This window comes from Pelophylax lessonae (genome assembly GCF_965119305.1).
Source record: "Pelophylax lessonae genome assembly, chromosome: 11".
In the NCBI taxonomy this organism is placed as follows: Eukaryota; Metazoa; Chordata; class Amphibia; order Anura; family Ranidae; genus Pelophylax; species Pelophylax lessonae.
Window position 1 is genome coordinate 32570653 of NC_138778.1, and position 24645 is coordinate 32595297.

The window sequence follows — 24645 nt, forward strand, 5'->3', positions numbered from 1 at the left end:
TTCCGCTTTAAAGCTCTTTCTAAGAGAAAGACTTCCCAGTAGCCAGCGTAGAACTTGCCTGCTGCTGCCCTAACCTTTGCACGCTCCTTCCCTCTGCTGCTTTAAAAAAGGCAAAGAGAAAAAGCAATCTACTTGAACACGGTATTAAATTGAAAGCACGCTGCCGCCATGGTAACCTAATCTCACTTGATGATGCAGACGTCTGTTCATTATGTGTCTTCTGTGAGATCTATTGATTACTTGAGCTACTTGGAGAATGCTCGGCCATCTCATCCCAGTTATTTCAAGCCTCTCGGCTGTAAGAGGTCTGCTGGAGGGCCTTATTTTCGGAACTCTCCGACATCTCATTCAGCTGCCTTTTATCCGCTTTTTCTAAAGAGGTGCCCGCGTCTTTTGTGCGGCCCATAAAGCCTGCATTACGAGACAGGCTTTCTACAAGATGGGAGTAAAATTAAAAGTGTGAAAATCGTGCAGAGGTGGTTACCTGTCGCAGACGTGTCTGAGGGGTTTCGATCCAAGGGAGAGATTAAGCGCGACTCCTTAATATATCCACTCTGACCCTGTGCAAATAAAACAGAATTGAAGTGGGAGTTAGAACTTTGCCTAGGCAACTTATAAAAATCTTCTGAAAACATTGCCAATATTAACGGGTATACTCTGGTATAAACTGAAAACCGCCACTGGAATGCTAATGGATTATGTCTGGAACTCACAGACCTTGCTAGAACCCCCCAGTTGACCTCACTAGTGGTATCCTCTTACTACCGCAATCTGATGTTGGGGAAGACTTACTTATGAGCTTTGTAACCAGGTAATTTTAAATACTCTCCAAGCAGAGCTTAGAACTACATGACGGAATTAATTGACGCTTTTTCGCTGTCTATACAGGGCATGGGATCACCTTTCTATAAGGCTAGAATTCTTTACTTGTCCCTATGTGATAGCATTGGACCAATCAGTAGATACTAGTGTTGTTAGATGGGAGTAGGGGAGGGAATCATATGCTATTATTGTTTTTTTTCTTCCCTTAGCTGCACTAGAGCTCAGGGACCTGGCTGTTCTGTCCAGTAGGATGTCAAGATATGCTAAACAGAATTACAAATTGTTAAGGTAGTTCACACATGTGTTACAACTGTTTTTAAAGCAGAACTAAAAAGGGAGCTAAACTTACATTTTCTTCAATGGTCCCCGTCGCTTGCTGGCATTCACTCCTGTGTGCCGGCGTTCCGTGAAAAAACCTACCCGTAAATTTCCCTACCCTCGTCACTTCCGGTGCACCTACGTCATGAAACAGCTAAGCAGCTTACCAGTGTGCATGCTCACAGCTCCGGAGGGTAGGGAACTTTCACGGGGTAGGGTTTTTTAACGTTACACCGCATCAGCTGCTGCCACGGGTACAATAAATCATGTCCACTGCAACATGAAATCATATCCGCTCCTAACCCTGTGACTTCCCTGATCTGGGCTCCTAAATGTAAAAGCGGTGGTGGGTCTATGACAATATAAATCACGGAGCCGAGATCTCCGTGATTTATATTGTCATACACCCGCCGCTTTTACATTTAGTAGCCCAGATAAGGGAAGTCACAGGGGTAGGAGCGGAGATGATTTCATGTTGCAGCGGACATGATTTAATGTACCCGCGGCAACAGCTGATGCGGTGTAACGTTACAAAATACTACCCTACAAAAATTCCCTACCCTCCGGAGCTGTGAGCATGCGCACTGGTAAGCTGCACAGCTGTTCCATGACGCAGGTGCTACCCTCCGGAGCTGTGAGCATGTGCAGTGGTAAGCTGCTCAGCTGTTCCATGACGTAGGTGCTACCCTCCGGAGCTGTGAGCATGTGCAGTGGTAAGCTGCTCAGCTGTTCCATGACGTATGTGAACAGGAAGTGACGAGGGAAGGGAATTTTCACGAGGTAGGGTTTTTTAACGTTACACCGGTCTTTGGTTGTCTTCATTGGCCGGTGTGGGATGAGGTCACTCCTGTACAAGCGCAGGAGTCAGCCATCGCCGTACACAGAGACCGTGTTGGCGAAGTAAGCGGAGCTGCTCCTGCACAGGTAAGTTTACATGCCTGCTGGAGAGCTCTACAAACAGGGAGGTATGTTTTTGTTTTGTTTTTTTGCAGAAGAGACATTTAATGTCTCTCCTGCAAAAGAGTCTTCCTGCTTGCAGTTTGTGACAGTGGATCTTTAGTTCCACTTTGTCTGCCTAATATTAATTGCAGGCAAAAATAAATACATAAATAAAATCTCTATCTCTCTTGCTCTTTATCTATAAAAAACAATGTAGGCACACCCGGTGCACATAGGAATATATAGTGCACCATGATCTCAATAACAGAGATTCTGCAGCACCTTGGTAGTTGAAATTCCACTTGCATAACAATCAAGACAACCAGTTTGGACCCAGGTTGACCCTTCCTATGGTAAAATATATATAGTATCTCACAAACGTGAGTACACCCCTCACATTTTTGTAAATATTTTATTATATCTTTTCATGTGACAACACTGAAGAAATTACACTTTGCTACAATGTAAAGTAGTGAGTGTACAGCTTGTATAACAGTGTAAATTTGCTGTCCCCTCAAAATAACTTCACACATAGCCATTAATGTCTAAACCGCTGGCAACAAAAGTGAGTACACCCCTAAGTAAAAATTTAAAAACTGTGCCCAAAGTGTCAATATTTTGTGTGGCCACCATTATTTTCCAGCACTGCCTTGACCCTCTTGGGCATGGAGTTCACCAGAGCTTCACAGGTTGCCACTGGAGTCCTCTTCCACTCCTCCATGACGACATCACAGAGCTGGAGGATGTTAGAGACCTTGCGCTCCTCCACCTTCCATTTGAGGATGCCCCACAGATGCTCAATAGGGTTTAGGTCTGGAGACATGCTTGGCCAGTCCATCGCCTTTACCCTCAGCTTCTTTAGCAAGGCAGTGGTCATCTTGGAGGTGTGTTTGGGGTCATTATGTTGGAATATTGCCCTGCGGCCCAGTCTCTGAAGGGAGGGGATCATGCTCTGCTTCATTATGTCACAGTACATGTTGGCATTCCTGGTTCCCTCAATGAACTGTAGCTCCCCAGTGCCGGCAGCACTCAGGCCGCCCCAGACCATGACACTCCCACCACCATGCTTGACTGTAGGCAAGACACACTTGTCTTTGTACTCCTCACCTGGTTGCTGCCACACACGCTTGACACCATCTGAACCAAATAAGTTTATCTTGGTCTCATCTTGGACTTGATAAAACACAGTGGACCAACACCAGCAGATGACATGGCTCCCCAAATCATCACAGACTGTGGAAAACTTTGCACTTCATTTGGAAATCAAAAGTCCCAGAGTCTGGAGGAAGAGTGGAGAGGCACAGAATCCAAGTTGCATGAGGTCCAGTTTGAAGTTTTCACAGTCAGTGATGATTTTGGGAGCCATGTCATCTGCTGCCGTTAGTCCACTGTGTTTTAGCAAATACAAAGTCAGCGAGCAGCCCTCTACTAGGAAATTCTGGAGCACTGCATGCTTTCCTCTGCTGACCAGCTTTATGGAGATGCTGATCTCATTTTCAAGCAGAACTTTGCACCTGCCCACATGCTGGAATTATTCTTTCAGAGTTTCCTGTGAATGAATGCCTACAAGTTTCCATCAGCCGCTTGTAGTTCTCTAAGAGCTACCAGGGCGCTGGTGAGCGCTCTGGTAGTCTATTGATTCTTCCTGCTCTCAGGTAACTGCCTGCCTGTACAAGGTACGAGCAGACAGCTATGCTGAGAGTCTGCAGTAGACTGAGATTGCACACACAATCTGCTGATCACAGGTGCAATGCCCCGCAGGCAGGCTCCAGAAACAAATAAAATAAATGCACATTTTTTTTGCAGGTAAGGCCCCGTTCACATAGGGGCGATCCGACTTCGGGGGGCGACCTCCGAGGTCGCGGTGCGAGCAACGCGCCGCGACCTCGGAGCGGCCGCCACGGACTTCATAACATTGAAGTCTATGGCGGTCGCCTCCGGGTCGCCCCAAAGAAGCTCCGGACCCTTTTTCTAAGTCGGAGCGACTTGTGTCGCTCCTATTAGAACGGGTCCGCAGCTTCTCTATGGAAGGCAACCTACGGCGACCTGTGAGGCGACCAGGTCGCCTCACAGGTCGCCTTAGTGTGAACGGGGGCTTAAAAAATGTGCATTTATTTATTTATTTTAAACAGTGACAGTAAACAATAACAAAAAAAACAGTAAGGTATTTCTCTATGCCCACTCTGCTCACTCCTCCTATGAATATGATTCATTTAAGCACATTTGTATACCTCACACCTGATGTATACTAGTGCTCCCCTTCCCCCTTTATAATGGATTACAAAAGGCCAATATCAAGTCTAATTTAAAAAAGTTACTTGTTGCAACATGCTCGGTTTCTATGACGGTATTCTGAAACCACACTACCATCACTACAGAAAGTAGAACCGCAAAGAAAAAACTCCACCAAGCCTTAAAGCTAAATTTCAGGTATGGATATTTTAAACATAGTTATAATGTAAGTATGTATACACCACATCTGGCGGATCCTCCGAAACCTGGAAATCACTGAAGTAGACACCGCTACTCCAGTCATCTCCATTAGTTTCCAGGACCAATGCCTAGAGGCTGCCCTGCTGCATTCTGAACTCAGGACATTGGCCGTTTGGCAAAGGAATACAAAGCGTTCCCTGATTAGATGAGTTGGAAAGGATGGAGCGTGCTGTCACATTTTCCACCTCATCCAATCTGAGAGAATACTTTTCATTTATTCCAAAAATGCAAGAAGGCATTCTCCTAAAAATGTCCGTGCAGAACAGCCAACCGCCTGTGTTTAGAATGCAGCAGGGCAGCCTCTCGGCACAGGACCCAGAAGCTGGTGGCGATGGCTGGCTGTGTCTAAGTCAGGGTTTTTCAGCTTTCAGGGGCATCAGTCTTTTAAAGTTCTAATATACAGGTAGGACATTGATGTACATACAGGTCCACAGGCCCCAGAGGCATCTGGATTGGAAGACATCCTCAGTTTGGAGTCCCTTGGCATCTGAGCATTCTGAGTCAGTGAAGCGGAGCCTGCAGGCGTGTTTCCTGTCCTGATGAAGGCAATTTCCCAACAAGCACTCTTCCTGCAAGCATTAAATGGAACATAGAATGGTTTTGTATATATTTTCTTTATAGTAAGGAAAAAAAAAAAAATTACCAAAAAAAAAAAAAAAATTTAAGAAGGTAATTATGAATGACTGTATATGAAAGTGTTGAATGTTCATAAGCAGTCAACAGGTGAAACCTGAAACATCAGGAAAACATAATTTCATCAAAATATAAACTTAAAGCCATTATAGTTTCTCTTGTAATGAAATACATCATTATTGAAGAACTTCTATTTTGAGCTGAACTGGCCTAAATAACATTAGAATTTCAGGTAGAAAACCTTTACTTTCAAAAATGTATTTTTTATAATGTTTTCTTGAAGTCCATTGAGGGACACAGTCAGGTTATACGGACACCTCTAGAAGGCTGCAAGACTGAAAAACATAAAAAGTAGTAAGTCGGCTCCTGTATTAATTACTCCTCCACCAGTTTTGTGAGAAAGAAGGGGTTAATGGACCTATGTCCCTTCATGGACTTCAAGAAGAGGATTTTACAGTAACTACAAACATTAGGGAGAACAGGAATTATATTACAGTCAGCATATTCAAAAGCAGTCTAACTGAAGTGTGGGTAACAGCCACTGATAGGGCCAATACAACGTAGCGAATTTTTACAAGTCAGATATCTGAAAGAACCATCGCCAACATCATGGATAGGTGAAGAGAAACCCTCTGAATGACAGAGGAACCGCAACAACCAAGAGGAGGACAGAGGATGAACCTGTTGTTCCAGAGCAGCACAAAGAAAACCACTGCCAAGGAAAAATTCCTGACTAAAGGAGCAATGGGCCTTTGCCATTGAGAAATGGAGAGCCCACTTACAATCCATCCATCAAAATAACGGGTGAACGAAAAAAAAAAAAACTTTGAAACAGGTGTAAAACTGACCAACAATTGATGAAGTCAACAGAAGAAAGCTAATTTGCGTAGCACAGACCCAGGAAAAGCAAACCCATAGAGCGAAGTTTGGCCAACATTAGTCCAAAAGACCAGTCTGTCAAAATAAGTCAGAACAAAGGCCCAAGCCTTATACTCTTAGGTCTAGCAGCAGGGAAAGAGATCCCATACTTATGAATTTATACTGCTTTGGGACATCCCAACTAGTAATAAAGATGGAGCTGCGTCTGACAATGAACGATAGAGAAAACTGGATTTTTGCAAGAACTTACCATAAAACCCTTTTCTCTGAGGTTCATCGACAGACGCAGCACCTGCCCCTCTACTTCTGAGTGTATGGGTTTTTTGTCTTCTAAACACTGCTTGCAACTAAACTCATTAATGATAGCAGAGTGTGAGGGGTTATGCCTGCAGGAACAGCCCCCATAGGCGCGGTTAATCTTTTTGCCTGCCTAGTGACTATTCCTGATGGGAGGAGCAGAACCCTACTAGTAATGAAGATGGAGCTGCGTCTGTCAATGAACGATAGAGAAATTATTATTATTTTTTTTTTTTTTTTACTGTAGAAGAAACTATAAGTAGTAGATTATACTACTGAAGACAAATTGCATTTAAAGATAAATAAATTATGTTTAATGAATAAACAGTACATATATTGTAATTATATATATATATATATATATATATATACATATATATATATATATAGTATTTTCATGTTTTTTTTTTATGTTTGCTTAAAGTTTACTTTTAAAGTAAATATACCCACAAATTAGCATAAAAACCAACCTTAATTTCGCTCTGTTTAAAATGCTTTTGGCTTCATCACAACACACACCAATCAATGACTCTTTATTCACAGAAACAAGCTGGTCTCCAGGCCGCAGTCGTCCATCCTAATTAAAAGGGAAACATAAAGCGAAAATTATTGACCAAAAAAGCTTGTAAAAAGCATTCCTTAATTAAAGGGAATGAGTAGTGAAGAGAACAGGAACATAGATTACAGCGGAGGCTAAATCAAGTCTAAGCATCGCCTAAGCATCCTTGGTGGTATATCAGGCAAATATATAATTAATAAATAAATAAATACACACACCATTTTAGTCCAGTTATTTATGTATATTTCCAAAAAAATCAATCAAGGCATTTTAAGCTACTTCTAGTACAGGAAACCCCTTGCACATGTACCAAAGCTTCTTTTCAGTGGCACACACAGGCTTCCCAGGACTAAGAACACTTCCAGTGATGCCACTAGAGGGGCACCTGTTTTTTTTTTTTTTTTAAATCACCAGCCCCACATAGAATTCCTTGCTTGCCACTACATCCAGCTGCTCCCCCCCTCTTCACCTGGGACCACAAACAGGCACATTAAATGCTGCCAGCTGACCTTGGGGGTGCAAGGCACAAAAGTGCAGTGGTGAAAGCGATATGAAGGGGCCTACATTAGTGGCACATGTGCAGGGAGAACTACAGTGGTGGAACAGAAATGCAGGGGGAGCTACAGCAGCAGAGCTGGTGTGCAGGAGGGTACAGGAGCAGAGCATGTGTCTAGAAGGGTACACCAGCAGAGCAGGTGTGCAGGGGGTACAGCAACAGAGCAGCTCTGCAATAGGGGTACAGTGGCCAGACAGATGTGCAGACAGGTACAGTGGTAGAATGCAGGTGGAGTGAAGGAACAGGTGTGCAGGGGGTACAGTGGTGGACCGGGAACAGGTGTGCAGTGGGGGTACAGTGGCAAGACAGATGTGCAGGGCAGTACAGTGGGGGAACTGATGTGGAGGATTTAAATCAGTGGAGTAGGTATGCAGTGAGGTACAGTGGTGAACAGGTGTGCAGGGGGCTATAGCGGCAGAGCAGGTGTGCAGGAGGTACAGTGGTCAATGGGTGTAGGGGGGTACAGAAGCAGAGCTGGGGTTCAGTGGGCTACAATGGTGAAACAGATGTGCAGGAGTGTACAGTGGCAGAAAAGATGTGCAGGAGTGTAACAGTTGTGCAGGGGCCTACAGTGGTGGAAAAGGTGTGCAGGATTGTAAAAAAAATTACCTTTTAAATCACTTTCACTTTCAGCTCTTTACCGAACGTTCAGCTTTAAAGTGCTTCTAAATGCTCTATGCATGAAGGTAAAAAAATCATTCTGTGTGCAGCAGCCCGTCCTAACACTTGCCTGAGCCCCATCTCAGTCCAGCTACATGCAAAAGAGCCTCAGCTCACCAGAAACTCTCCCTCCTCATTGGCTGAGACAGTAGCGGGAGCCATTGGCTTCCATTGTGTCAGGAACCATTAACCCGATGGAAACAGAAAGTGCAGTTAAAAATCACACCTTTAATGAAATGGAAAAAATAACACAGTTGAGGAACGTAGTAAAAAAACAGAAGCCAGGGTTTGAATGCCAGAGCAGGTAATCAGACGAGCCAGGGTCAGGAAACCTGAAGTCTGCTTAGTCAGGAGCAAAAATCAGGAACAGGAACTGGAAGGGGAGTCAGCCAGGCCAAGTCATTCACAGGAGCACCGGAAGGAACACACTTCGAGATCATAGACCATGCAATGGCAAGGAGGAAATAATGAACTAAGCTGCTTAAATAGCAAAAAGGGTCTGGCTGTAGACTGGACTAATGAGATGGGTAATGGTAACCAGATGAGTCACTGTGGAAAGGAGTGACTGGTATTTACCCGACAGCTAAGCAGCTTCTGAGCACTTAAAAAAAAGCAGAGTCGAGTTGTGGCTCGGTGTCTGAATGGACACGCAGAGCAGCGGCTCAGGAGCGAGCCTACTCAGCTGCCCCCACAGCAAGCTGTTTGCTCTGAGGGCACTTGGCAGGACAGAACAGCCAGGAGAACCAGCGGGGGACCCCAGAAGAGGAGGATCTGGGCTGCTCTGTGCAAAACCACTGCACAGAGCAGATAAGTATGACATGTTTAATATTTTTAAACAAAAAAAAAAAAAACTTGCCTTTAATATCACTTTAAAGTTGAACTTTTAGCAAACTGCTAAAAAACGGGGGTTGAAACAGATAACCACAGCATAGGGGAGGGGACCTGATTTTTTTTTTTTTTTTGCTGCAAATAGGCAACATTTACAGGCTTTGTCCCTCCTCCAGCCGTAAATTGGACAGTAAATGAGAAGGAGACATCTGACAGGCTCATCTGCAATTTCTGTTCTCTCTTTCGATCAGCATGTTCCCTATTCACACATGAATACTTTAGCACAACCGATTGGCTCCTTCTGCTGCTTCTCCCTCTCCCATTCTTAACCCAGCTGTTCAGAGGATTGCAAGAGGCTAATACCAAATCCAATTCAGGTACTTGCATTCAAAATATCTGTCTGGAGTTCAACTTTAATAATGCTGATCAAGAAATAGATTCACAGGCATTAACCTAAATCTTAAATATCAGTTTCACATTTAAAAAACAATACTCAGTAGGTCAACCTTGTTATTAAGAAACAAGTAATCCAACGAATATTACTGTGACTATTATGAAAATCTTGAAAATCTCCCACCCTGTTGACCAAGTACCCAATGTTACATTGTATTCCTTTAATCCTCTGCACTAGGTAACCATATAGCTGTATTCGGTATGAAGTGGGAATCTAGGTTAAAGCAGCATGTATACTTTTGGAATATAGTTCATGATAACCACCGGTTATGTCACCCAGAGTCATTGACCTGATTAAGCTGGTGAAAATTTGAGCTCGTTAGCGCGGCCCGGAGCTGCGAAAACGTGAGAAGACGTGCATGTATGCTTCGGAAATATATTTCTGCATTTGCGTTTGTAACGCCACACCTGGTAATGAATCTGCAGGAAGGTGGAGGGTGACAAATTCAATATTATATAAACTAATCTGACACCGCGAGGAAAGTCAGGTCCTCTTCTAAGATCAGAAGTCACCCCACAGAGCAGACATCAGGATCTCTAAACATTAAAGGAACAAATATTGGTCTAAATGCCAATCATTTTAGCTCCTGCATTTGATAAGATTTAAGAAGTAACGCTCCATATGTTAAACAATCCTGAACAAACTTATATAAATTATTCATTTTATCCGTGCTATATATATATATATATATATATATATATATATATATATATATATATATACACGCATGTGTGTGTGTATGTAGCAGGTTTTCCAGGCCTGTGGCCTGATGTGGGTCTGCCATCAGTACCGGTTGACCCTCCAGCCCTTGTGAGCTGCGACCCTGGGTGTGAGCACTGAGACATTGACCACTCCGGCATCTTTGTTTTGTTGTTTTATTGTATTTAAGGGGATGGGAGAAGGGAATGAGTAGGATACTCCTTTAGGCTCAACTAAATACAACTGTGGGACTTTTCTGGCACAAATGCCTGTTAGCGCTGACTTGACGCCAGCCGGCGCTAGCCAACGCTTCCTGACGCTTGAACACTGTGTATCACTGAAAACTGTGCTGGATCCTCGACTTTAGTCCAGAAGATCCAGGACTGTAGAACTGCTTGACTTGTAACACAAGTCACTGAATGGCTCCATCCAGCCCTGCACTGGCTGAGAAAGCTCCTTGTAAGTTCCTGTACTGCTGCAACTCTCAACTGGCGCACTTCAAACTGTGCACTGGCACTTCAGGGCCCAAATCGCAGGCGCCCCCTTTACACTTTAAGCTCTTCAGGGTCCACTGACTATGTACCCCTCTGTCACTTCAGGGTCCTCAACCTAGGTACCCCCTTTCACCACTAGCTGGCACTGGATCCCTAAACCTCTTCCGGAGTGGTCCCCTCTAACTTCAGGCAGACCCCCAGGGGCATTCCTCAGTACTTACGACCTGTGTAGGCTTTCCTGGGACTGGACCCCTCTGACTGTCCGCAGGTTCTCGGCACACCGGATCCCCTCAGCTTAGCTCAGTACTCTCTGGATCTTCAGGCAGCACCCCGAGATCCTCCTCCTCAGACAGGAGGAGAGACAGCCGTTCTCTCCCTACTGGGACTCTGCTCCCGCCAAAGACATTGTGTCATGCGCCGCCCAAACTTATACCCGCTCCCAAAATCCTTTGCAGCACAATCTGCCTTCTGGGGTAGTTACAAGTCTAGATGTGTCCCCTGATTGGGTTTTCTCCACCGCCCTATGAGAAACCTCTCACAGGAGCCAGTGGGGAGACTCCCTCTTCAGCAGGCACATCTGGAAACTATGACACCCTGACTAACAAATCACAGCCCTGCTGTTAATGCAGACAAGGCCCACTATACATTTACCTAGCACCTACCTGTAGGGTGCCACACACACACACACACACATACACAGTATTTCACAAAAATTAGTACAACCCTCACATTTTTGTAAATATTGTATTATATATCTTTTCATGTGACAACACTGAAGAAATTACACTTTTCTACAATGTAAAGTAGTGAGTGTACAGCTTGTACAACAGTGTAAATTTGCTGTTCCCTCAAAATAACTCAACACACAGTCATTAATGTCTAAACCGCTGGCAACAAAAGTGAGTACACCCCTAAGTGAAAATGTCTAAATGGGGCCCTATTATCCATTTTCCCTCCCTGGTGTCATGGGACTCATTTGTGTTACAAGGTCTCAGGTGTGAATGGGGAGCAGGTGTGGTAAATTTGGTGTTATGGCAGCTCAACGTGGCACCTCATGGCAAAGAACTCTCTGAGGATTTAAAAAAAAGAATTGTTGCTCTACATAAAGATGGCCTAGGCTATAAGAAGATTGCCAAGACCCTGAAACGGAGCTGCAGCACGGTTGCCAAGACCGACGATAAAGTGGTTTAAAAAGGACAGGTTCCACTGAGAACAGGCCTTGCCATGGTCGACCAAAGAAGTTGAGTGCACATGCTCAGCATCATATCCAGAGGTTATCTTTGGGAAATAGACGTATGAGTGCTGTCAGCATTGCTGCAGAGCTTGAAGGGGTAGGGGGAGGGTCAGCCTGTCAGTGGCTCAGACCATATGCCACACACTGCATCAAATTGGTCTGCATGGCTGTCGTCCCAGAAGGAAGCCTCTTCTAAAGATGATGCACAAGAAAGCCTGCAAACAGTTTGCTGAAGACAAGCAGACTAAGGACATGGATTACTGGAACCATGTCCTGTGGTCTGATGAGACCAAGATAAACTTATTTGATTCAGATGGTGTCAAGCGTGTGTTGTGGCAACCAAGTGAGGAGTACAAAGACAAGTGTGTCTTGCCTAAAGCATGGTGGTGGGAGTGTCATGGTCTGGGGCTACACGAGTGCTGCCGACACTGGGGAGCTACAGTTCATTGAGGGAACCATGAATGCCAACATGTACTGTGACATACTGAAGCAGAGCATGATCCCCTCCCTTTGGAGACTGGGCCTCAGGGCAGTATTCCAACATAAGAACCCCAAACACACCTCCAAGACGACCACTGCCTTGCTAAGGAAGCTGAGGGTAAAGGTGATGGACTGGCGAAGCATGTCTCCAGACCTAAACCCTATTGAGCATCTGTGGGGCATCCTCAAATGGAAGATGGAGAAGCGCAAGGTCTCTAACATCCACCAGCTCTGTGAGGTCATGGAGGAGTGGGAAGAGGACTCCAGTGGCAACCTTTGAAGCTCTGGTGAACTCCATGCCCAAGAGTGTTAAGGAAGTGCTGGAAAATAATGGTGGGCACACAAAATATTAACACTTTGGGCTAATTTGAACATTTTGACTTGGGGGTGTACTCACTTTTGTTGCCAGCGGTTTAGACATTAATAGCTATGTGTTGAGTTATTTTGAGGGGACAGCAAATTTACACTGGTATACAAGCTGTACACTCAAGGGATAGATAAAGGCAAGCTTAGGGCCATAGCTGGCCTTAGGGCTGCAGTTAAAATCAAGAAAAACCTGCGCTAAATATAAATGTGCATAAAAGGAATATTGGTGAAAAAGCTGCTAAACACTGGATCAATAGAAATCCAAAAACAATATGTAAAACTATTGTGTAGCGCTAATCTTACATGTTGAAAATACAAGTAAAATTAATACATGAAACAAGTGACAAAAATAGGACATATAAGGTGTGTGAAACTGTGCATCAAAAAGTCCAAAAAATATTAAAGTTCGAAATCTAGGTCCCAGAATGGACGATGAACAAAGGTTGATATCCAAAGATGGAATTCCCAACAGATGGCGAGGCAGGAAGAAAGCACCCGTGAGGAATGGTACAAAATGGTTGCTTACCAAAAAGTGTGGGCCCCCAAATTAATGGACAGGCAAAAAAAACTTTATCTGCAGATCAATATTCTGGTCTTTCCCTCCAGGTAGTCAGGGGTTAAATCACAAACTCACAGGCAACTCCAACAATGCACAGATCAGTATGTGTGGGAAGGGAGAGTAAGAGAGTACATAGCGTAATCCAGTTTAGGTAGAAAAAGCATTTATTTAGATTGCACTTACATCAATTTAAAACATTCCAGGCAGGAAAGCATAAAACTGCGGCATCCCGCAAGCGATCAATACAGCCGGAATTCAAGGGGGCGTGGTCACGTAGCGTCCGGTACCGCCCTACCGGTTTCGTCATATGTGACGTCGTCCAGGGCGTGGTGACTGAGGGCTGCAGTCCCTGGTTTAAATCAAACGTGTTTACAGTTTATTTTCACCTGTCAACACCCCAATAATCTCTCTTGCCACCTTCATGCCAACACCTTCACCAGTTGTGCTCCCACTTGGGATTCTTGAACTTACAAGTTATGTAGGGTCAAAATAAGCTTGTGTACCCATTAAATGGACATCGACTATACTGATGGTTTCCACTGGTGGTTCTCTGTTATACCTCCTTCCACAATGAGCCACAAACAGGGGTCCACACACTTACTCTTTAAGCTTATTTCTCCAGCTCTCTCTCTCCTATCCTCCTCCATTCTGCCACATATGAAACAAAAAAAAAAAAACACTATATAGTGCTTGTGTATTAATACAGTTCTCCTGTCCAGCAATAGTGGTTCCAAACATAATGATGTCATCCAGAAAATGCCCGCTTCTACGCATTTCGTCACAGGGCCACGTGACTTCCTCGGGGGGGGGGGGGGTTAGATTGGATGATTCATCTGCTTACTTTATATAGTGTATACCCAGCAACATGTTGTTGTAGTCTGCGCCATTCTTTTGTGGTACGTTTCCCCTATTACCTATTGGATGCCATTTTCTTGTAGATCTTTGGGTTTGCCATTTTCCCTGGGCTTCCTCCCCACCTTCCACAAGATGCCGAGGAGTTCAGCCAGGCAAAGTATTTATAAGGTGTAGAGGAAGCCCAGAGAACATGTGGGAGTACAACTGGTAAAGGTGGTGACACAAAGGTGGCAAGAGAGTTTTTTGGAGTGTTCACAGGTGAAAATAAACTGGAAACATGACTGATTAGAGACTTTTTTTTACTTTAATTTTTCACATCTAGGTTATTATGTTAGGATTATTAAGCAGATAGATAGATATATATATATATATATATACACACACATATACATACACACACATACACACACACATACATGCACACACACATATAGTGGAAACAGCATGGATAAAATTAGCGCTACACCATTTCTAGTAAACAATGTATAGCACATGTATATCGGACTGTGGAGAGGCGTGGGCAGTTGACATAGGTGATTATATTATTGATTTACTATAGCAGCTCACAAGGGTACAGTACACATATATAATTTGTCATATTTTAGATTTAAAGGGTTAGCATATCTTAAGGCCTTTTGCACACTGCAACTTGAAAAAGCTTAGTACAGCTTTTTTTTTTTACTGAGCTAAAATACAGCCCATTAATTGGAATGTGTCTATGCACACAGGCGCGTAAACAAGTGCAGTGCATTCTTCAGTTAAAAAATTAAATAGAAAAATCAGCTTTGGTCAGTAATTTACACCTCATAAGCGCAAATGCGTGCAAATATTGTGCAGAACAAGAACGCGTGAATACGTTTTCGCGCAAAACGCGTGCGAGATCGCGCAAACGCATATACGCAAGAATGCATGCAAATACATCCAAAATAAAAAAAAGTTTAGAGAAAGTAGATGCTCATACAGGAGTATCTTGTGCAAGAGGCCTTATGCTGAAAAGGGGTTCTGTAAATAAAAACAAACTGTGCAGGTCTGACCAGTTAAAGTGATACTAAAGGATTTTTTTTTAAATAACAAGCATGTCATACTTACCTGCTCTGTGTAATTGTTTTGCACAGAGCAGCCCCAATCCTCTTCTTGGGTCCCCCGCTGGCGCTCTGAGCTCCTCCCCCCTGCTGAGTGCCCAAATAGAAAGTTGCTTCCTATGGGCCATTTGTGCGTGCTCGCTCCCGAGCCCCGCTCTGTGTATCTCCAATGACACACAGAATGGGGCTTAGCCCCGCTCCCTCCTCACTGGCTGTGATTGATAGCACCGATAGCCAATGGCTCCTGCTGCTGTGTCTGAGCCAATGAAGAGGGAGAGAGCCGGGCTGCTCTTGTGCACAATGCTGGATCGAGATCAGGCTCAGGTAAGCATTAGGAGGGGCTGGAGGGGGAGGAAGGAGCTGCACACAGGTTTTTTTTTACCTTCACAATAGGATGCATGAAGGTAAAAAACATTCTGCCTTTAGAGCCACATTAACCGCTTTACAACCGCCCGACTGGACTAGAGACTCCAAGTAAATGATGCTCAGTTGAGAGAACAACAAATATATAAGAATAGAGAAAATTTACAAAAGTTTTATAAAATATGGGAGCCTTGGTTAGTGTACCCTGATATGATCCCTTTTTTCTCTTATTCCTTGTTAGATGAGGGTAATAGGGATCATTGTGTAAAACTACGAAGAATATAGACTGGGATGGAGAAGGATATAAGGATAAATCGGTAATGGAAGGAAAAGACCAGGTTACTTCATATGATTTGACCAAAATGATAGACCAAGAGAAAGAGGAATTACATTTTTTTTTTTTTGCTGGGGTTCTGTGTGGGTTAAATGTTGTATTTTGTATGTTTGAAAAATGTGAAAATTCTAATGAAGATTATTAAAAAAAAAAAAGACCCCCCCCCCCTCCCCCCCAATACTTACCTGAGCCCCATCGTGATCAAGCGATGTGCAGGACAGCAGTGGAGGGTTTAGTTCTGCTTTAAAAGTGCACTTGGGCTTTAAGTAAAGCAAAATAAAAAGGTAATAATAAGCAAGCCCTGAGAGTCATAACAATTCAAAGCTCACCTCCAGCTACCGAAAATTTTAATGCTACATACAAAGCCCAATGGCTACCTGAGTCTATGTCAAGGGCTAACATCATTCTGCTTTTAAAGCCAGGTAAGGACCCTTTGGATCCAGGGGTCTTACAGGCCAAATACATTGCTGCAGAGCGATGTTAAAATTCTAGCCAAGGTACTTGCCCAGCGTCTCAATGAGGGTATTTTGTCTATTATACATGCTGACGAGGCGGGGTTTATGTCCCACAAATCCACTGCCTTGAACCTACGCAGGAAATTCTCAATATGCAAACATCTGTAGATAATATGGGCCAACGAGTGTTATTATCCCTGGACGCTAAAAAAGCGTCCAATAGTATAGAATGGTAATACCTGTGGGCAGTGTTGACCAACTTTGGTTTTGGCGAAAGGTTAATTAAATGGGTCCAACTTCTGTACCATGCCCTTAAGGCGGCTATCAGGTGCGCGGATAAGGTTTCTCCTGCTTTCACGTTGGGACGAGGTACAAGACAGGGATGCCCCCTCTCTCTGTTGCTATTTGCGGTTGCCATTAAACTGCTGGCTGCCCTGATCTGTGCCAATCCATTGATTACTGGGTTTAGATATGATGCATTACATGAGAAACTCTTGTTGTATGCAGATGACATGCTGCTCTTTCTGGGAGATAGAACTCCTCCCTGGATGCTGTCATGGACATGATAGCCCAGTTTGAACACTTTGCTGGCCAAACCATTACCTGGACGAAGTCAGCTTTATTGCTATTGGATGACAGATCCAATGGGCAGTCAGTTTCAGAGGCCTGTCCCATACCTACCATATCATTCTTTAAATATCATTCTTTAAATATCTGGGGGTCCACGTTACCTCTAACATATTAGACTACTGTTGCCTCAATATACATCCTTTACTGTCCAGATTTAGAGAGAAGATAAACACTGGGAGAAAGCTACGCCTGTCGGTAGCAGGCAGAATACATTTAATTAAAATTATTTTGATGCCCCAAATACTGTATAACCTGCACAATTCGCCAGTGGTGACCCCCCTTAAAAACCCTTAGAATAGTTCAATCTATGTTTAGATCCCTGATTTGGAATAACCCCTGGCTTGGCACTTCCTAACCCCTGGCTGCAATATATAGCAGCCCAGGTGCAACATCCTACCGAAACATTTCTTGCCCCATCTGTTAACTCCTCAAGTCCACTAACATCAGCTGCAAAGAAGAAAAAGGTGATGGCACATCCAGCATAAAATCTTCATACTTTATTGTAGATCAATGAAAAGAGAGGACATGACATATACTCACAGCTCAAAAAACAATTCAGCAGACGTGTTTCGCACACCTGTGCTTAGTCATTACAACGCCCCACTTGAAACAAATTTTTCACAATGGGAGCCTTTTCCCCTTTGAAACCCTCCAGGAGAGATTTAGCGTTCCCTTCTATATGCAATTTTACTACATTCAATTGCAGCATGCGGTCAGGGCCCAGGGTGATGAGATTATCACCAACTCCTATTTTCACACGGATTTCCTCAGTAGAGCATGTTGAAGGTCTTATTTTTCAGTGTTACCATATGTTACTGAGTGATTACTTAGATAGCTATCCCACCAAGGCTCAAGTGAGATTGGAAAGGGACTTGAGACCACTATCTGGTGATCAGTGGGGGGGTGGGCTACAGGCAGTGGTAACTAGCTCTTTCCCAATTGTACATAGTACTGCAATCTCATCACACTCCTGCTAAACTGCCTAATGAGGGCATACTCATTGATCACTGAGATCATCTATAGCTCAAAGGATCATTCACCTTCTCTGGAAATGCCCTAAGTTACACCGCTACTGGAAAGCAGTCTTGGGTACCCTAATAGGATATTTCAATCCTCCAACCCGCTATACCCTAAATATTGTCTGTTAGGTATACTAAGCAATCTCATACAGAGGAGCCCACGAGAATAGCGTTTAATCAAGCTCTCTTCCAAGCCCGAAAAACACTTCTCTAGCTTTGGAAATTAACTGACCCTCCTTCACACCATATGTGGGTGACGCAGATGGGAAATACCCTTATTTTTGAAAAATAGGTGTACCAACACAGGGGTGCTCAGGAAAGTCTGAAAGGTTATGGGCGCCATGGCTGGATACCCCTGGACTCAGTCCCCGTGAACTTGTTCAGATGCGGTTGGTGCAATGTCCAAACAAACCATTGTAATCTAAGCTAGGTATGGTGAATAACACATTGAAGGCTGTGTATGTATGATTAGGATTTATGAGGTACATCTGGGACGTACTAAAAAGTGTTCTATGTCTGTGTTTTTATAAGCAAAAAACCTTTCTTGTAATTCTCATGTAGATTATGGGTAAATGTCACCGGCCCGTATCTATATTTGTAACTGTTTTTCAAAGTTTATTAAAAAAAAAACAAAAAAACATCTCAGCCCTAATAAAAATGATCTACCCCTACAGTGGAGTCCCCCAAAAAGCTAGGGTTAGATAATTGTTATGCCTTCTTCCCGAAGCTTCAGTCCTCAAATACAGTTTAGATACATTGTGCAAGGAGGGATCAAGTGCATGACCATGGCTGTGAACGGCTTGGAAAGGGGGTTGCACAGGACAGGTTGGAGGAACCCTGCTGGAGCAAGGGGTAAGGTAAGTATTTCTCCTGGACATAATGAGCATTTAACCGCTGAGGAAGAGAACTGAGAACAGGGGGGGGTACTGTAAGAGTGGATTTCTTTCTAATTCCTGAAGTCGTGCTGTAGAGTGGAACTAAAGCCCACAAATAAAATGTCCTTGGGGTCCCGCGTTGGCACAAACATCTTCTTCACTACTTCTTCCTTGTGCAAAGTCCTGGTCTGTCTTGAGATGACACACTGGAGTTAATTCATCCTATCACCTGGCAGATGCCAAAGGTTACAGTATGAGACAGAAGAGGTGCTAACTGCAGGTACCACATTCGCAAATATACAAAAATCTTTATATAAAAGGCTTTTGGACCCGGTTTCTATAAAGGCATCAGATGCCAGAACTGTATATTGAGATGTGCACGCGCAGCTTAGTGTACAACTTAAGGCCCCTTTCACAATTGTGCGACCTGAAAGTGACGTGACTTGAAGCAATGCCTGTGTAATATTGAGGTTTATTGGCCTCAAGTTGCATCAGAGGCGGACCAAAGTAGTGCAGTGACTACTTTGAAAGCGCTGCAATTTGAAGTCCAACAGATGTGAACGGTACTCATTGGAAATCATGGGGTACGACTGTCATGCGGCTTTGCAGTCCCAAGTCACAGGACAAGTCGCACAAGTGTGAAAGGGGACTAAAGAAGATAGTGGGAAGAAAGCTATGAAGCCTTTATTCGAAGGTAGACATTTTAGAATATTTCTTTAATAAATAAAATACCTTCCTGCTCACAATTTTTGTTTTAAAGTAGTTGTATAGTCAGTAAGTATCATTACTGCCAGCCCCTCTGTTATAACAAGATAGAATACACAGTGTCAATGTTTTTTTGAAAATGATGCTGCTAAATACCTTATTTCAGAGCACCGCTGTGCGGTCACCTGACCTCCTGCCACTCTCCTCCCTTGATCTAAGTAGGAGGGGCCTAGATTCCCCTCTGAGGTCAACTGGGAGGTCACGTGACCGCTGGGTGTTCTGAAATAAGGCTGCTAGCAGTATCATTTTGAAAAAATACACATAGACACTGTGTATTATACCTTGTTAGAACAGAGGGGCTGGCAGTAATGGTACTGATTTTACCGCCACACAAAATAGAGGTAGGAGGGGGGGCAGGTTTGGAGATCACACACTAGGAACTGACAGGCAGGGAGGGAGGGGAGGAAGTAAGGGAGGGTAGAGACTAACACAGCAGGATGGCAGAGGCACGTAAACTGACCACAGTATCATGGATCAACAGCCATGATTACCGTGGTCAGTTAACATAGGGGGACACAGAAACAGGCAGGATCAAACAGGTATTTTACAGCATAGAATGGGACAAAATTACACAGCACAAGCATTATGCTGTTTAACAGGCTTTATATGAACTTTTTTTGGGGGGGGTTACAGCCTCTTTAAGTCCAGGATTCTGCCTGAACATTCAGATTCAGGTATAAGCCCAACCATGAATGTGCATTGTTATATCTGTGGAGGCTCACTACCAAAAGATGTATATTATTTCTCGTTTGGCTTTATTTGACTGAGGACAATTCTGGAGTTTGGGATTGGAAGCGAAAGGCCTTCTCAGGTCTGACATTTACTTCTCTATCAGCTGCTGGACCTCATGCTGCAAAACACACACACTGTCTGCTCCTCCCAGAGTACACAGAGAGCGGAGCCGCTGATAGGTCAGCACCGGTAAAGATGCCGATTTCTAAACTGGGAGTATGAAGGAGAAGTATAACCTACTTTATGTTACACTCATTTCCCCATCTAGAGGTCTACTCTGCATGCAGCTGCTGACACCAGCGGCGCATTCACTCTGAAGCTCCGGCGTATCTTGCCGGACCTTAAGAGCTCCTTGCCGGAATACGCGGGAGTGACGTCATTGCGGCTTTGGCCACTCACAGCACCAGAGCCACCGAACCCCGAAGAAACACAGAGGGAACATGTCTGCTCCCTCAGCGGTGTCCGGGCAACCGTATGGAGGCTTTGTTCCAAGGTAAGTATTTCATAATGTGCTAGCATGCGATGCAAACTAGCACATTATGCCATTGTCCTGCAGGGTTTTGTTTTTGTTTTTTTGGGGATATAACCGCTTTAACAGGGGTACAGACAGCAATAAAAACTGACAGGTGTTCTAATCCCTCTCCACTCAATCCAGAACAAAAAAAGAAAAAAAAAAAAAAGAAGAAGTTTTGCCTTTAGTTACACTTTAAATCAAATCACTTAGGGGGATGAAGTATTGCTACATTTTTATTCCAGGACAGACATTTATCATTTTTTTTTAACACACATACAGTGCCTTGAAAAAAAATATTCATACCCCTTGAAATTTTCCACATTTTGTCATTTTACAACACAAAACGTAAATGTATTTTATTGGGATTTTATGTGATAAACCAACACAAAGTGGCACAGCATTGTGAAGTGGAAGGAAAATGATAAATTGTTTTCAAAATGTTTTTACAAATAAATATCTGAAAAGTGTGGCGTGCATTGGTATTCACCCTATATACTCTGATACCCCTAACTAAAATCTGGTGGAACCAATTGCCTTCACCTAATTAGTAAACAGAGTCCACCTGCGTGTAATTTAATCTCAGTATAAATGCAGCTGTTCTAGGAAGCCCTCAGAGGTTTGTTAGTCCCGGTTCACACTGCCACGACTTGTCAGGCGACTTGGTCGCCTGACAAGTCGTGCTCTATTCTGTGCAATGGAACCGTTCTAATCGCTCCGACTTAGAAAAAGGTTCCTGCACTACTTCGGGGCGACTTCGGAGTGGCTTGCATTGACTTCTATTATAGAAGTCGTTTGCAAGCCAGGATGAAGTCGTGATGCACGGGGCGGCTCAAAGTCGGGGGGACTTTGAGTCGCCGTGGTGTGAACCGACTCCAAGAGAACCTTAGTGAACAAACAGCATCGTGAAGGCCAAGGAATACAACAGACAGGTCAGGAAAAAAGTTGCGGAGAAGTTTAAAGCAGGGTTAGGTTAGAAAAAAAAATATCCCAAGTTTTGAACATTTCACAGAGCACTGTTCAATCCATTACCCGAAAAATGGAAAGAGTATGGCACAACTGCAAACCGACCAAGACATGGCCGTCCACCTAAACTGACAGGCCAGGCAAGGAGAGCATTAATCAGAGAAGCAGCCAAGTGGCCCATGGGAACTCTGGAGGAGCTGCAGAGATCCACAGCACAGGTGGGAGAATCTGTCCACAGGACAACTATTAGTCGGGCATTCCACAAATCTGGACTTTGTGGAAGAGTGGTAAGAAGAAAGCCTTTGTTGAAAAAAAAAGCCATAAGAAGTCCAGTTTGCAGTTTGGGAGAAGCCATGTGGGGGACACAGCAAATATGTGGAAGAAGGTGCTCTGGTCAGATGAGACTAATATTGAACTTTTTGGACTAAAAGCAAAACGCTATGTGTGGCGGAAAACTAACACATGCATTACCCAAACACACCATCCCCAACGTGAAACATGGTGGTGGCAGCATCATGTTGTGGGGATGCTTTTCTTCAGCAGGAACAGGGAAGATGGTCAGAGTTGATGGAAATATGGATGGAGCCAAATACAGGACAATCTTAGAAAAAAAAAACTGTTAGAGTCTGCAAAAGACTTGAGACTGGGGCGGAGGTTCACCTTCCAGCAGGTGAACGACCCTAAACATACAGCCAGAGCTACAATGGGATGGTTTAGATCAAAGCATATTCATGTGTTAGAATGGCCCAGTCAAAGTCCAGACCTAAATCCAATTAAGAATCTGTGGCAAGACTTGAAAATTGCTGTTCACAGGAGCTCTCCATCCAATCTGACAGAGCTTGAGCTATTTTGCAAAGAAGAATGGGCAAAAATGTCCCTCTCTAGATGTGCAAAGTTGGTAGAGACGTCCCCAAAAAGACTTGCAGCTGTAATTGCAGTGAAAGGTGGTTCTACAAAGTATTGACTCGGGGGACTGAATACAAATGCACGCCACACTTTTCATATGAAAAACAAGGGGTGGGTTCAGTGCTGGATGGCAGCTAGTCAATGCTAAATTATCAGTCCTTGATGATCCATAGATAATGGCTAATAGTAAAGATAAATAAAAAAGTTAGATTCTTTAAAAATCCCTAAACTGCATTTTCTGAGAGATAAAGAACAAGGAGATCCTCAGGTATCCAAGAATAGAGCATACTTCACACAAGAGATCCAAAAAGGGTGATAGACCTTCCACAGCCGATGGGTTAGACGACACACTAATCCTCCACCATGCATATATAAATGCTCATCAGAAGGGAGCCAAGCCTTGAGTCAAAACCCAGTGGAGAGATCCCTTGAGGCTTAAAGGTCATCCTTATTCTTACTGTGGATACACTAGATGAAAATGCTCACCACATGGATCCAAAGGTGTTTTATAGTGTAGTATTCCAATTTCATGGTAAAACATGTACATGTATATAGAAGAGCAATGAAGCAGAAACTCACATCAGATGGTCCACCGGTCCACAACAGGGATACGGCGGATGGATGCCAGCATGTAGGCCAAGTCCTGGACGCGTTTCCTGTAAAAACATGTTCTCAGCAGGGGTTCGCCTAGTAGTTCGGTTAATCGTGCAGCTCTAACTTGTACCTACAGGCAAGCCTCTAATAAGCCTTACCTGTAGGTACAGTGAGTATCTTCTGAACGTGCACGGTTTAGGAGATATTCACATAATATGCAGCTGGTGACATCACCGGCGCATGCGCTCTGAAGGGACGGCATGCCGTGCCAGACCTCCTTGACGGAGCATGTAGGCCAAGTCCTGGACGCGTTTCCTGTAAAAACACGTTCTCAGCAGGGGTTCGCCTAGTAGTTCGATTAATCGTGCAGCTCTAACCTGTACCTACAGGCAAGCCTATAATAAGCCTTACCTGTAGGTACAGTGAATATCTCCTAAACCTGCACGGTTTAGGAGATAATCACATAATATGCAGCTGGTGACATCACCGGCGCTGGCGCTCTGAAGGGACGCATACTGTGCCGGACCTCCAGAGCTCCTTGACGGAGCATGCGGGGGAGAAACTTTATCACGGCCCAGGCCACTCATACAGCCGGGACCTGCGAACACGGAATGAAGACCGGGTGAAGATGGCAGTGTCAGGGAGCCATGACAGGGCTGCGATGGAAGGCTCCTTATCTATCCATTAGAATGCTTCAAGTAATACAGGGTGGCGTGAAGGGGGCTTGCAGCTTACGCATGCGTTTGAATATGTGTACTAACTAAACCCCTGTTTTTAACGAATACTGTTGGACAGGATAATTCGGTTCATAAGCAGACTGGTTGGTGAGTTGAGCTGGGAATTTTCTCTGGTTTTGTCTTTCGTCCGTGTACAGGTAATCTGTCATAATGTACTATTATGCTGTGCATACTAGTACATTAGGTCTTAAACCTTAAACCTACAGGGTGGCCCATTGCTTTTTCTTTTTCTGGCGGTTTACTACTGTTTTAGGGCTGGTATACACGGGCCGAATATTGGCCAGTACAACAGAAACCGTCCAACATTTGTCCAGTGGGTACAGCAGCCTGTCGGACAGAAGCCGGTCTAATGACTGTCTTTTATCAAATGGGCTAACTGGAAAACCAACATTTGATTAGAGATTGCAGCAAATGGCTGTGAGCACTAATCCGTGTGTTCTGGCGTGGAGGTGGTCCCCCTGTCAAAACACAGTAGTACAGCTGTACTAGGGTCGCTTGTGTTAGTAAAGTGATCTGTCAGTTTTCTTTTGTTCAGCCCGCTGGGTTGAATG

At 44.0% G+C, this 24645-nt stretch overlaps 1 protein-coding gene across 1 annotated transcript in view; it reads right to left on the reverse strand.

Moving 5' to 3' along the window:
* The window catches only part of STXBP4 (syntaxin binding protein 4), a gene marked incomplete at its 5' end in the record, with an annotated part of 193418 nt that overhangs the window by 156308 nt on the left and 12465 nt on the right, over window positions 1–24645 (reverse strand). Inside the window, 3 exons of the mRNA XM_082272758.1 lie at window positions 485–560; window positions 4997–5141; window positions 6852–6958. Coding sequence (XP_082128884.1) covers window positions 485–560; window positions 4997–5141; window positions 6852–6958 — 328 coding nt within the window. The remainder of the gene's footprint in view (window positions 1–484; window positions 561–4996; window positions 5142–6851; window positions 6959–24645) is intronic.